The following is a 15223-nucleotide window of genomic DNA, read 5'->3' on the forward strand; positions in this document are numbered from 1 at the left end:
AGCATCTGTAGACCGACATCTGTTTTGCAACTGCTGATGCTATTCTTTGGCCCTGTGGTACTGTAGCGGCAAATGCTGGTTCGTGTTTTCACAAATCCCTCTTCAGTTATGACAGCAGGAACTGCATTTGGGAAAGAATAGCTAGCTTTCCTCAAAAGTGTCTTCCAGCATCATTTCCCTGCTGCCTCAGTCTTGCAACGTTTAAGAAAGCCAAGTAATTTCACAGACTACTTTGCTGTTACTGTACTTTTTGCTTTTGTTTGCACTTCCACTATTTGTTTTAACTTATGAGTGTAGCTGTAACTCTTACATATTCTCTAGAGGTTGTTGAAGGGTTTTCCCCAAGACAGTATTTTTAACAAAAATGCCCTTAATAGAATTTTTTTTTTTTGCTTCGGTGGTTTGTTGGAATATTTGTTCAACATCAAAATGTTATTTTTTTAATTGAACCTTTTTTTATCATCTCCTAACTTCTTCGTAAAGCATTGGTAGTTTTTCTTATGTCGAAACTGGTGCTTTGATTGTTCAATGTAGAAAAGTGGTTCACTATTTTTTTGTAACCAAAAGCCAACCAGGCAGAATGAGACCAGTAGCAAGCAATCCTGCTTTTTACTTTGAATTAATTTCCTCCATGTACGCAGGAATATTGGCAATTCCTATTTAATGTCTTTCTGAAAGAAATCAAATAATCAATTAAGGAAGACCTGTGCTCTAGTAAGTAACTTTTTTCCCATGATCTGAGCTATTAAACAGTATCCGGTTTTCAGTACAGTTAATAAAGTGTATAGTATGATGTGGCATACTTTTGGAAATATCACTTAGTCCTAATTTTGGTCCTGTCATCTTTTATTGCATCACTTTAGAAGAATTTGAGAGATACATAAGGGAATAATGGTAAATTGGTGATATTTTTCACATGCTTCATGCAAACAGTCTTCCTGACCCATTATCATTATTTTTCCTATGTTTTCCGTGCATATAAAGATATGCAGGTAATGGTGTCTCTGAATGGACTAAAGACCCTCAGATGCCATTGTCTTGGGACAGAATCTGTGCCAAATGATTAGGCAACCGTTTGAATTGCTTGGAAATTTTCTGATGAAATAGACTTGCTGAAATTTATCACCATGGTGAAACTGAAATGTTTTGCACATATGGACCAGCTTCTGCCAAAGTTCTAATGGAATCTAAACAGAGCTGTTGCTTGTGGGCAGGTCTTTGATTTGATTACTTATCTGGTAACTCACCTACTTGGCAGGTTACTGTGGTGTTGAGGCTTCTACCTGAATGTGGTATTCATTCATTTTCTCACAGCAGGCCCAGGTAGTTTTCTTCCTGTAATAAGTACAGCAATTACTTCATTCTGTTGTGAAGAATTTAGAAATCACAATTTTTAAATTTCTAATCAGAATGGAAAGGTCATAATCCTCATACTAACAGCTTCTATCCACTTAGTCCCTGTGTGTCATGCAAGCAGCTCAGGCCAGGATCATTGTTCTTTCCTTACGCAAAAGTTCATGGACTGAATTATGGATACTGGTAGTGGTTTTCCAAGTGAAAACTATAGGCAAATGTTATCTTTGCTTTTCTACCTTTTTTTTTTGGCATGTTTTGTCATTGTTATGTTAATCTGTCACCTTTCTTATGTATTGCTTGCTACTACATGCATTCAAATTTTGGTGTATTAAAAATTCTTGTGTGCTCTTAGTATAAAGCTGATAAAACGGGAAACCTCCTTGGGAGTTACTTAACTTTTTGCAGTTGTTTCTTGTAGGAGCAGTTGTTTTCTTGTGTGGCTTTACTTCATGGCCAGGCAACAATAGGCAGAGCATATTAGAAAAATGACCATGAAAACTGAAGACACACTCCTTGTTCAGTAAACTTCTTTGAATATGCTTTAGGACAGTATTTTGTACTTTCGTGAAAGCTGTTTTTAAGGTCAGACTAAATGTTACCTGAGAAAAGACAACATAGTTTAGAGATTAACTTTATTTATGAACTTGACACCTGTTATCCAAAAAATGGAAAAGAGTTCTCAGATTTTCCAGATTGCTTAGTATTCTTAAAGGTATTGTTGAATATTTTGACAAAGTTAGTCAGGTGAATGTTTTCGCATGAATATGTATTGAAAATACATGAATCTGTTGATGTGAGTTTTTTTGTGAAATTCTAGCTGATGTGGCATGTTCTGATTGAACAAAGACTTCATAACCTCTTGTTGGTGCATTAAAAAGCAATTGTTCTGTACAAGGTGATGTTTTAACAATACAGTACTTTATTGCCTGTCAGTATTGGTTCCTTGAATTTAGTATACTTTTGTGTTTAAAGCAACCCACCAAAACAAATCTGCATAGGCAAGGAAAACCAGACCAGATTAGCAAGGATACCACGTCGTATATGCAGAATATGAATTGTTTTCAATATTGTTATCTTCTTAAGATTTTAAACTTTTTGTAGCATAACAAGCCATGCTGAGCACGTTATGAGAAGTTTAATTGTGCTTCTTTTGTCTGTGTATTCAAACTGAGCTGTAATTAAATACAAAGTATACATGTTAAGCGGAAATCAGACAAACTAGCTAAAATAATTTGAAGCAGGGAACTGACTGACTTCTTTTCTTAGTTTGGATTTAGAGGGAAAAACTTTATTTTGGTGGTCTTGGAACAAGATACCTAATACCCTTTAGAACCTTGTGATGTTCTGTTACTACTGAGTAATGTAAGATGTCTTAGCACTTTTGTGATACTTTGCTGTAATCCTTATCTCCTGTCAAGTGAGACCTTCAGACAAGGTTTAATTAGAGAAGCTCCCATTGAGTCATGAGGTGCAGAAAGGACCCCCTTGCCTTCTAATCTCCTTCTTGGAGAGGACCTTAGTGTGGCTGGATCCAATCTTAGCCCCAGACTAACAGTTTTAAGTCTAAGAAATTATAGGGTTGTGATTAACCTTTGTACAACTTTGTTCCGCAGGCTTAAGGAAGGCAAACCAGACATATTTATATAAAAATGAATTATTTACTATAATAAATGATTAGACATAAAGATCTTAATGACAATTATTTACTATCCAGTATAGAAGCTAAATTAGGATAGTATAGTGTACTATGTCAAAGCAATTATATTAAAGCCATTCTATTAAAGCTAGCAAAGAAACCCCCTGAAAATTGTTAAGTAGAGATGGATGTTACTTACCTATAGCACCTACTGTGGACAAATCTGTTTCACTTAACCTGGATGAGTAGAGGGGTATCCTTACCCAAGGGAGGAAACTCCACACACACTTCAAGAAGGGATATGTTAAAAGAACCTGTTTGAAAGTGGAACTGGACTCTTATAGTGTGAAGTGATTGTCAGTCATATCCAGGCCAACTGTGTCACCTTAGCATTTTTAGATGAGGATGCTTTACCATATCTACCACATCTTCACCTCACTATCAGGATGTTTAACTTTGGTGTTGATGAGTCAGACTGGTTTTAGCATAATTCAACACCAAAAGTAGCATGACATGCCCCTTTTAGTTCACCACGGATAGCTTTGGAAAATAGGGCATTGTTCAAGTTCCATTACTCCATTCCAGGCAGAGCATCCTGCTACACCACCTACCCACCATCACTTGTGAAGGCTTTCATTATTGATGTTCATTCAAATTCCTTTAAAGAAGGATGTGTGTATAAGCAGATAGAAAGGATGCTCATTGCTGTCATCTTTGGTTTACTGGCAATAAACATATTGAGTTGTTGGGAGACTGCCTGTCTTCAAGGCCTTGCTTGTCAATAGAAAATGCTGCTTGATCTTTCTTCTTTCACTAGTAAACTGAGTAGTTTGTGACACAGGCACAAACACTAATTGTATTTATAGCAATTCTGAAGGCTTGTTGAAATAACAAATTCTGTATTGCGTTCTTTGCAGACAGTGGCAACTTGGAGATGATGGACTAATTTATTTTGACTGAGATTCATTAGACTCTTAAGTTAATTTTGGAACTGGGCATTTAAATCCTTGCAGCTACCAGAAATGTAAGCTGGTGCAGACTTGAACAAATAGAGGGAAGGAGGAAATGGGGGAGCTAGGTCACTGACAAGATGGGACACTATGAGATTGGTACAGCAGCTCTGCTTCTGAAAGAGTAAGTTGTGTCAGATGAGACTGACTGAAACTGACTGTCTGAAAGTGTGTGAACTGAATAGTTTTATAAGGCCTTGATGCAGATCCTGTAAATGGGTATGTCAGTAAATGTGTGCTGAAGAAAAAGTAGTTGACTCTCTTAAAAAAAAAAAAAGGTAGGGAGAGAAAGAAAGAAATATGTTATATGAACCTCTTCAGCTTGGAGTTTTTAATCTCTGAGTTTCCATGCTTCTTGTTCACAGCTGTAAGCTGCCCTTTCATAAGCAAGCAGTCATTTTTGTTTGTCATATGAAGAATAGACTTGATATTAGGCTGCTTTATTGATTTTTTGCCTTTGAAATGGAAGATGCAGTGTCACTGAGGCTATTCAAAATGTTGCAATCCTTATTTTGCTGGGTTTGTGGAAAAACTACATGGTTAAAAAGTCAGATAAAATCTTCATGCAGTTTCGCTCTAAGTCAGGAACCTGATGGGGAATTATGAATGGTAGGCAGTCCTGAGCATGGAACAGTATTTCAAAATAGAAAATAATTTAGAATACCCACAGTGCCCCTTGATCTGAAACCTGTGTGAACAGGTGGTGGTTCTCTGCTTTGTTTGAAGGTTGTGCTCTCAGATCAGTGTGCATGGAATGTGTGCTCAGTAGGTCAGAGATAGACGGCTCTCCCCCAGACAACCCCTTCCTCTCTCCCTCTGGCACTTCAACACAGGTCTGGGAAAACTTGCACTGACTCTGCTGGCCTTCAGATCAAGATGCTGGTATGATCTGAAGCACTTGGAGGAAGTGCATACAAAATACATAGCTGTCCAAGCAAGGCAAAAGTGTCTCTCTCTAGAGCTAATTTTGCAAGAGGAGAAACACTAATCATTGCCATCAGTTTGACTTCTGTGGGGAAAGAAGCTGAATTGAGAACTGCTCATTCAGATGGGTTCTTTTTTGGGGAGGGAAGAAGGGAGGGAGTGTGGTATTCATGACAGACTCAGTCAACACAGCACATGGCACTGAGGAAGCTGTGTTGATATCTTCACTCCTGTTCAGGGACAAACATAAAACTTGAAGAGTTCCCCCATTCTGAATTCTGCCCCCCTTCAACTTCCACGGTATTTCCCCCCCTCCCCCCTTTTTTATTCAGTTTTAAAATTAATTTTTGATTCTCTATCAGGCACTTTCCTGTGTTGGGAGGGTCACAAAGGGAACGTATATATTTTTTCACTGCTGCAGGAAGCTGCTGTTGTGCTTAAGAGCTTTCAAATAGGGTTTCCTGCAACCACAGAAGTGTTGCGCAAAGAGAGCAAGGGTGGGTGTGCCCTTGCCCTTCCTGCTACAAATCAGCTGGTCTTCCACATGAATTGAAATGAGTGGATGTTGTCAGTTTTCAAACAGAATTAATGGTTGTGGCTAAAGGGACATTGCTACATGAAGTGAACATTCCGTGTCTCTTTTTGTGATTATTTTTCCTTTTTCATTTCTGTTTTCTTCATGAAATGTTATCAGCAGTTTTCATAAACTGATGCTGTATTCACAGAAAAGAAAAACATGTGTGCAAAGAAAAATTGGTAATTACATTTGAAGTCAGTTATGTGGCTTCTATGCCAATTTCTTGCTAGAATTGAGAAGCAGTCTCAGTACCAAAAATGTGGTTTAATTTTTTTTTAAATTTTGTAATTTAGACAGCCTAGGTTAAAAAAGTTCTTGTCAAAGATATCAGGAATTTGGGCAAATAAGATAGGAGGCGATCACTTTGTCTGTATCTAAATGCAGATTTGAATTCTTCAATAATCATGCATTATGTATTGTTCACAGCCATTAACATTTTTTAATATTGTGTTTTTATTGCAGATACATTATGTTCCACCTCTGCCTGTGTGCGTGCTTTGTCTGACTTTCTGTGGATTCCTGCAGCAAGTGGATGGCTTGTGACATGCTTATTTAAAGGGCTTCATCATTCCCATATTTAATACAGAGATCTCTCAAGTGATAGAAAGGTAATTAACTGTTGGGGATTTATCTGTAGTGAGAGGATGCTCTCATTTTTGAACCTTTGAAGTTGTACCTTTGAAGTGGTATGGCTAAAGACCCTGGCTCAAGAGGCTTCCCTTCAACAGCCACCTATTGCCTCAAATGCTCCCCCCCCACCAAAGAAAAAACCCGTAAGTTGAAAAACAATCTTCTGAAGGCTGTGAATGCTGCGTATTATTAAATCGTGAGAATTTTGTATGTCCTCCATGTTTTAGTGAAATGCCTTCCATAAGTCATTATTTTCCATCTCATTTACCAGTTTCTTGATGGCTCACTTAAAAAGAGCCATATGAATTACTGCAGCCCAGTGTGGCTGGTGAAAATAATTTTCAGGTGTGCTGGAGGAACAAACATCAACAGAGAATTGTATGTGAACATATTCTGTCATAGATGCTGGTGATTGCGGTTAGAGCAATATAGGGAATGATTAATCTTATATTATCTGGATTAGGAACATAAAATAATCCTGTTGAACCAAATAATCTGTTCATCAATACCAGAATCACATCTTTCACAGCTAGTGGTTTTCATCTCCAAAAGATCATCTTTATATCTCAGATTTTGTTACCTAATCCTTCTTATTACATGGATAATTGGGTAGGCCGTTTTTTTTGTTGTGTCTTCATTATGTCAGACATCCACTTAAAGATGTGTGTGGACTTGGTATAGGTTTTTGTGCCAAACAAATACCTTTGTGGTACCAATTGACTTATCTACAAAAGTCCCATTCTCAATATATTAAATCCGTTCATGCAGCTGTGAGAATTACTCACATTCGTTACAGAAACACAGAAATTCTTTTGAATTGCGATATGAGAACAAATCTGTGTAACCCAGAAAATTATACTCAGTGTGTTCTGCAAACTGGTTTTTGTCTCCCAGTATATTTAGTCTCAAAATGCTTCACTTCATCAGAAAATAGGTTGTATTTTAAGTATTCTGGATCAACAGCAGTTATTTTCTTTTGCCATGTTTAATGTTTCTGTTGTGCTAGTATAGTGGTCTCTACATGGAGCAAAGCAGGGAAAACCAAGTGTGTTCAACTGGAGACTTGTTCTGCTAAGACATACAGGTGAAAGCAGTTTTGTTTTGTTTTTTACACCACCAGCAAGTGGGGACCTTGTGTTTCAGTTACTTTGAATGTGAGGCTCTGTCCATATAACTGCTTTAGTTACATGATAGAGGCCAAGAAAATGTTTTCTGTTTTCAGTGAAGAGAATGATGTAGGAATATTTCTTGGTTTAATCTGTTTTGTCTGCACTTTGATATAAAAGACAAACTTGAAACTTGAAAATTATTTAATTTGAAGTCATGACACAATTTTACAAATAGTATCTCTTGAGATTTTTTCACATTGTCACATGGAACCTTTGAAATTAGTGCAACAAATAGAATGGAGTAGAATATTCTGCTACAGTATTTACATTTTTTACTGCATTTTATTGCTATTTCATATTCTTAGGTGTGATTAAGCAAGGTTCCCTTCTTGATTTATTGAGGTTTTTTTATACTGAAACAAAGAGGGAGTGATGGGAGTTTTTTGAAAGGACAAATATGTTGTAAATACAGACTTTATGAAGGAGACGTAGGCACAAGTATGTGTGTTTAGTACGCTTCTGAAACTGGCCAGGTTTTCAGTTAGGTTTACAAATTATATTTCCATTCAGTGTTGGACAGACATAATGCCAAGTGACCAAGATGAAAAGATTGTCAGTTCAGGTGAAGGTAGAGGATTAATATTGGAGTATATTGGGAAAACTATTGTAGTAATTAAAGACAGCCATCTGTGGAAATTAAAGCTGTGGGTTAAAGCTGTGAAATGTTTTATAAAAGCATGTTGTAGAGCACAAACATTTACATCTTGCATAATATTGACACAAGTAGTGAGAAATCTTTTAAATGTAATGTTTCTAGCAATGTGGTGGTTATTTTCTTCTAAAAACCAGTATTTCCTTGTTAAGACAGATGCTTTTTTCTTTAGTTAAACACCTACCTGTTACCTGTGCTACTTTTGGAGCTAAAAGCATATATCTTCTCATTTAAAGGTGTCTGGCTCTGTAAATGAGACACAGGGAATCCATATGTCCCCTGTATAAGGGCTTAAGAAATGTAATGAATGACATTTGCATCTAGGCATTAATTTTTGTATATCTATGATTGTGTTGCTTAGTTTGGGAAGTAAAAGGGTGCATTTTTCACTTGGTGATAGTGTCTTTTTTCTTTTCTCTTTCCCCCAGAATTAGCATAGTGGTACACAGTTTTATCCTCGTTTGTGTAATTGAATATTTTTGTCATCTCGTAACTCATGAAGTTAATGTTTTCCTTATTTAAGGTGTTCAGTCTTTTTTCCTGCTGTTATAACTGTTGCGATTTCCGTAGCACACACCATCTTTAGCCCACATTAAATATTCACACACTCATGCTTTCTTAAGTAATTGCAGTTAGGAACAGAAAATTTTAAAAAAAACCAACCCAAAACATGCTTCGAACAGCTCTTTTATGACAAAGGAACGTAGTTCAATACACAGAAAAGCTGTTGAAAAAAACGCATTAAGAATGTAATACTCATAAGAAACATCTCTGAAACATCTAGCAAGAATCCGTCCGTATATATATGTTTCTTTTCCACGGGACTCCTGGTTTGATATAGGCGTGTTGCAGTATCCCCGCTGCAACACATAAGCCTATGCAAAACAATAAAAATATTTTTAACTTAAACAGTTAAATTTTCAAGTACAATATCTTTATTAACCATTCAATATCTCAGCAGTGACATGCAGACCCTTAGTGAGTTTGGGAATGACACCAAGCTGACTAGTGCAGCTGAAGGGATTGAGGCAAGGGACACCATCCAGAGGCACCTTGACAGACTTGAGAAGTGAGTCCAGGGGAACTTCATGAAGTTTGACAAGAGCAACTGCACCTGGTCTTGCATCTGGGTTAGAATGATCTCCAGGATCAGTACAGGCTGGAGGATGAATGGATTTGAGACCAACCCTATGGATGAGGGCTTGGGGATCCTGGTGGATGAAAAATGAGACATGAGCTGGCAATGTGCACTTGCACCCAAGAAAACCAATTTTATGGTATAAAAAGAAGCATTGCCAGCAGGTCAAGGGGTGTGATCCTCTTCTCCTCTGCTGTGCTTTTGTGAGACCATGCTTGGAGTCCTGTGTCTGGCTCTGGGGCCCCTAGCGAAGGAAGGACGTGGGCCAGTTGGAGTGAGTCCAGAGAAGGGCCACAAAAACAATCAGAGGGCTGGAGTGCCTCTTCCGTGAGGAAAAACTTAAGACAGTTGGGCTTGCTCAGCTCAAAGAGAAGGAGGCATCAGGGGGACCTTATTGTGGCCCCAACCATTCTTTGATTCTAAAAAATCAAATCTTTATAATTGTCTTGTTTAGACCTATTTTCATGCAGAATTCATGCGGAATTCCAGGTGGTAGCTATGTGGAATCACTTTTAATAAAACCAAGCTTTAGACTGTGACCAAAGCCTTTGGCATAAACATGGATTATACTGATTAAAATTATTATGGAGTCACAGAGAAGCAAAGACATTCTTCAGCTGGCTTTTGGAATATGCTTTCTAATTTCATGTTTTTAAACCTTTTTTTTTCATTATCAGATATACCTGTGGTTACTTAATGCATTATTAAAGTTTTCTTTTCTTTGATTACATTTATCAGAAAGGACTGTTAGCTTGCGAGCAGATTAAATGATTTTTCTGGAAGAACGTGGTCTTGGAAGATCTCCCATTCATAGGTACAAACCAAGTGTGTTAAATTCTCATCTCAGCACTTGTTTTTTGAAGTGTTTGCTTACAGTGAAAACATAGCTTAAAGGTGCTATTTCTGTCCTTCCCTTCATAGTGCCAGTTTGTGACCCAACTAGTTATTTTGTCTTGTAGGTTTAAATTGGGAATAAAATGAGTTGTATAGATCTCTTTTGGCTTTCAGGTTTAAGTAGCATGTTGCAGTTGGACAAATGAGCACATACTGTCGAAAATCCAGTGAAAAGTGATAATCCTCTAGTTGGACTCCCAGTTAATACTTTGTTTTATCCTGTAATACTGTCTGTTACTTTTCCTCCAGGGCGATGTAGTAAATCAGAGAAACTTAGCCTTTCATAAACTGCCTAAGCCATTCTCTTGTATTCAAGTTTTAATGTTTTTTCACTGTCAGAACAGTGCTGTTATTAAGTAGGAGTATTACAGATAAAACCAAGTACACTTAGTCAAGAAGTTTTTCTTACATTTCTTTCAGACAAATGCTCTGAACAGAACGAAAACAAGCTATGGCTTGTCTTACAATGACAAATATGGAAAGTGCAGCGACTTCTACTGTCCACCAGAATGGTGACATCCGTGGGAATAACAGTGCACCCAAGCAGACAGAACCATTGCTTCAAGTGTACCTGTATCATTCTCCTGGGAAGACAGAAGGAGATTACCTTCAATTTTCAGCTGGAGAATATGTTGCAGAAGAGATTTGCGCTGTTGCCTGTAAAGCCTGTGGTAAGTATATACCTAACAGTTGATCTAATGAAGCAGTGAAATTCAGCTTCATACGAGAAAGTTTTTAACAATCCAGAGCTCATCAAAATGGTGGCATTTAGACTGAAATGCTAATTTCTCTGTTCTTTCAGAATTAATTAGCACCACATTGTAAAACTGTTCCCGTTAGAATGGTTGTGAAGCTGAATTGGGTGACTGCTGCATTTTTTCAAGTAATTTAAGGGTATACCATCCTTTAACTGAAAGTCTTCTTTCGTTGCGCTGAGATACAGTTTGAATAGTTAAATCATTGCAGGAGCTGCAAATAGCTTGAATTACTTCCTGATGCAGCTCTGCAAAACAGATTGGTCCTGGAAGTTATGTATATGTTGTATATTACACATGCTTAATCACTTTGCAGAAGGAAATTGTTCTATATATATATGTGACTGCTTGTGTATGTGGTTAATGCTCTTCGTAATAGTTTAGGAAATCAAGTGTGACTAACGTGGTATATTTTAAATAAATAAATAATACATTGATATCTAAGAATGCCTTTGAATTGTTACATTTACCCAGAGTATAGCATAAACCACTGCTGAAATCTGTAGTAAAATAATTCAAGCACACATTTTGTGCATGCACCTTCCTTTCTTTGCAAAAGTACATTGAATTTTTTAATAAGACAAAGGAATTCCAATAATCTGGGTATGAAAGTGACCATCTTTTTGTTCCTCATGTGTGCACACAAACAGGTACACAGTCTCTCCACATGTTGCGTTGGGTTGTCAGTGTTACAAGGCTGGATTTCTCTTCTAGCTTTCCAAATGTTGCATTTCAGGTGCAAATGAATTTAAAAGAAGGGCTTGTAATTCCAATTACATGCTTAAGAAAAGACTGGATGTGCCACTCAGTGCCATGGTGTAGTTGACCTGGGGTGGTGTTCAGTCATAGGTTGGACTTGATTTTCTCTAAGGTCTTTTCCAACCTAATTGATTCTGTGATTCTGTGAAATACTTGTTTCAGTGGGTCACAATTATGAAGCTGCTGACTCTGACTGTACAATTTTTGTCTCCGAACGATCTTAGACTTCTGTGATTTTATGGCTTTACTGTTTCTAAATATAGTTGTAATGACTTTAGGGAGGAATCTGTCATTTTTCTTGTGCTGATAAGTTTCTTTCAGTGACTGAGCTACATGTTCTGAGTTGATAATTTATTAGTATATGCTAGTTTCACAAAGATTCTTCTGGGTTTAAGGCCCATTCTTCCTCTTAAGTTCTTTAGGTGTTTCAGAGTCTGACTAAGATCGGAGTTCAGAGAGTTACTTTTCATGTAACAGGAGAATTTTAGATGGATAAGCACATATGATGAGTTCAGTAGAAATGCTGCCTGGTATTCATTCTGGTAGACCAGGAGGAAATTGGTATTTGGAGGTGTGCAAAACTTTAGCTTTGTGAGGTTCTTCTTCTCTAATGACCTTGTAGGTCGGAGTTTGACAGATGGACCTGGGAGTTTTCTTGAAGCTAAGGTATCTTTTTGATGGTAGCCCCCTGTCATGGGCTGAGACACCTCCCTCTAGATGAGGTTGCTCAGAACCCCATCCAGTCTGGCCTTGAACACTTCCAGGGATGGGACATTGACAGCTTCTCTGGGCAATCTGTTCTAGTGCCTCACCATCCTCACTATAAAGAATTTCTTCCTGATGTCTCATTTAAACCTACTCTCAGTTTGAAGCCACCAGCCCTTGCCCTATCACTGCAGTTCCTGATGAAGCGTCCATCTCCACCTTCCCTGCAGGCCCCCTTCAGATACTGGAAGGTTGCTGTGAGGTCTCCATACAACCTTTTCTTCTCCAGGCTGAACAGCCCCAGCTTCCTCAGCCTGTCTTTGTAGGGCAGGTGCTCCAATCCTCTTACCAATTTTGTGGCCTCCTCTGGCCTTGCTTCAACTGTTCCATGTCTTTCTCATGTTAGGGGCACCAGAGCTGTTCCAGATGTGGTCTCATGAGATCAGAGTAGTAGGGAAGAATCGCCTCCCTCGACCAGTCTTTAGGTCTTTTTTTTGGTAAAGTTTAAATTGTTTTCTTTAGCTAGAATCTTGTGATATTCCTGGGAAAATGTGCAGCCCCTGTCATGTGTGATATTCTTTTCATCTACATCAAAAACGTAGAAAATCAAATTCCTGCTAATTTACAAATCCAGTTAGACTTCATACTCTATTACCTGTTTTGTCAGACCTCACCAGCTGTTCCCAAGACTTCTGGGATAGTTTCTGGTTTGCTAGGAGGGCTAGTACTCTAACTCCTATGTGTACCCTCTTATACTTGACAGTTTTAAACATAATTTTGTATGAACAGTACTCCTAATCAGGTTGTTTTTACAATTTTCTATTGTTTCAACTTTGTTCACCACAGTTTCTAAAATACATCACTAGTGATTTATACTTACTTGTACGAAGGAACTGTTTCATTATTTAAGACTTTATCATTGTAGAGCTGAGGCAGACAAAGCCCTTTGAAAAGTGGCTTCTGCCTAGCAGATACTAGGGCAGTACCGTACAACCTTCTTCTCAAAGGATCTGTAACTTCTTTTCTTTCTGAATTAGTGGAAAAGGATAAAATGGCTGTGGGTTTTTGTTCTCTTTCATAACAGTGATTAGTGCTTAAATCATGTGGCATTGCTTCTTTTTTTTTTTTCTTTTGTGTTTTTGTTTTTTTTTTTTTTTTTCTGGGAGGTTTTTGTGGTTGTACAGCAGAACACGTATGTTTCCATACGGTCAAATAACGTTTATGTCGGCAAGACTCATCTTTTGGGAATTAGCTATGAGTCAGAATACTTCATAAGAAGGGAGTCATTCAGGTGGTAAGCAAGACTGAAATGTAAAAAATTTTGAGTTGTTAACTTTGTGATCTGAACAACTGACAGATGTTTTGATAGCAGAGCTGATTACATCCAAGTATGACTGTTATTAGTGGCAAGCAGGACTCGATCTAGGCAAACATCAGCAGTCAGAGAGACTCTCGTTACGTCCCTTTCAAACAGTTCAAACAGTCGAAGGATTTCCAGTCGCTGCTGACTTAACATTCAGGTATATCTGTTATATCTGGTATGTATTGGCTATAAAAACATTAGTCTGTCTAAATATTATTCTGCCAGTTTCATACATGCACACAAGAGGTCAGCCCTTTTTTTTTTTTTTTCAATTTTATTTGAAAACAGTTTTTTGGTTTTGGAAAAATATAAAAATATTCGTGTGTTTGTATTTTTTTATAAGGAAAACTGAACATAAAAGTGAATATCACATCTCCAAACAGAAATGAAAAAATAAGTTGTCTTGAAATTAAGTTTAAATTGATGAGTCAGTTGTGGTTCAGTTCTTGTATGTTAGCTAGTTAATTGCCAAGTAAATTATTAGAAATGTCACACCAAATTGAAGAAAAGGTATTGCTCTCAGCCTGAGGGGGAAAGTGGTATTAGAGGAACTAACTGATGATGGAGATGAAATACGACAGAGAAATTATTTTAGAGGTTGCAGAATCTTTGTGTTAGGTGTATCTTCTAAATTCAGAATCAGAGACTTGTTTTCTCAAATCTTGATCTTAGACCCTTTAATCTTCTCTGCTATCTGCCAAATAATCTTAAGTAGAATTTCTCTTCTAGGCTCTTTTTCATGTCTTCACAGTCAATTTATAAGACTATCAAGCAGTAAAGGCCATTTGAACAGAAGTTTAAGTAATGATTTGAGAAAGCCACCAGAGTGGTGCAAGAGAGTCATAATACAAACTTGATGTGATGTTTTACAGCATAAATAAACATGATTGTTTACAGGAAAGCTGTAAACTTCGTTCATAATTTTTCTTTTATTCAAATTCTAAATTATGAAAAAATCTAGAAATCTGTTTAAGAATTAGCATGTGTAATTGAAAATAACATGAATTTTCTTGTGGTATAGGTAAATCAGATACAGATTACTAGAAACATCTGAAGTCTGAATTTGAATCTCGAATGTGTTTATTTGTATACAGAAAGAAACGTACTTGATTTGCATACTTCATTACTGTTACTATGCTATATCAGTAATAAGATAATTCCCAATGTCTTTTAAGTGGATTTCAGAGATTTTATCATTAGACAAAGTAATTAAAAAACATAAACAACTTTGGACTGTACACAGTAACTTAATGGAATACTAAGTTATACAGACGATGATTGTAATATGGCAAAATAATTTTCTTTTAATATGTAAAATAACAATTTGTTTATTTATTCCACTGGCTGAATAATATGAGTAAAAAATATGCACATCACTTGTATGTGTAATCCAAATTTTTACAGGATTAAAGTTAAAAAATTGAAGATATTTTTAGGTAAGTGAGTTTGTAAATCATGGTTCAAACAGTTACAAGCTTTGCATTGTTTGGTGTTAGGCAAATAAATTTGTGCCATGTTCTTGAAAATCTTAATAAATTAGTAGCCAAGTATGCAGAGATAACCACTTTAAGTGTAACCAGAACATTTGAACAGCACAATAAAAAATGTTTTGCTAATGCAGGAGCATAATATTGTGTAGCATCTTGATTTCTGTC

General features: G+C 37.0%; 1 protein-coding gene across 11 annotated transcripts in view; it reads left to right on the forward strand.

The window, feature by feature from the left end:
- Positions 1 to 15223, forward strand: part of JAK2 (Janus kinase 2) — a 95986-nt gene that overhangs the window by 34916 nt on the left and 45847 nt on the right. For 9 of the 11 annotated variants that reach the window (XM_069001702.1, XM_069001698.1, XM_069001703.1 and 6 more), the window contains 2 exons: positions 5966 to 6111; positions 10407 to 10657. In XM_069001702.1, the coding sequence (XP_068857803.1) occupies positions 10438 to 10657 (220 nt within the window). In that variant the 5' untranslated portion in view covers positions 5966 to 6111; positions 10407 to 10437. Of the gene's footprint in view, positions 1 to 5965; positions 6112 to 9830; positions 9907 to 10406; positions 10658 to 15223 lie in introns of those variants that run through there. The other 2 variants (XM_069001708.1, XM_069001709.1) reach the window with 2 other exon arrangements.

The sequence above is a fragment of the Aphelocoma coerulescens genome, assembly GCF_041296385.1.
Source record: "Aphelocoma coerulescens isolate FSJ_1873_10779 chromosome Z unlocalized genomic scaffold, UR_Acoe_1.0 ChrZ, whole genome shotgun sequence".
Taxonomy (NCBI): Eukaryota; Metazoa; Chordata; class Aves; order Passeriformes; family Corvidae; genus Aphelocoma; species Aphelocoma coerulescens.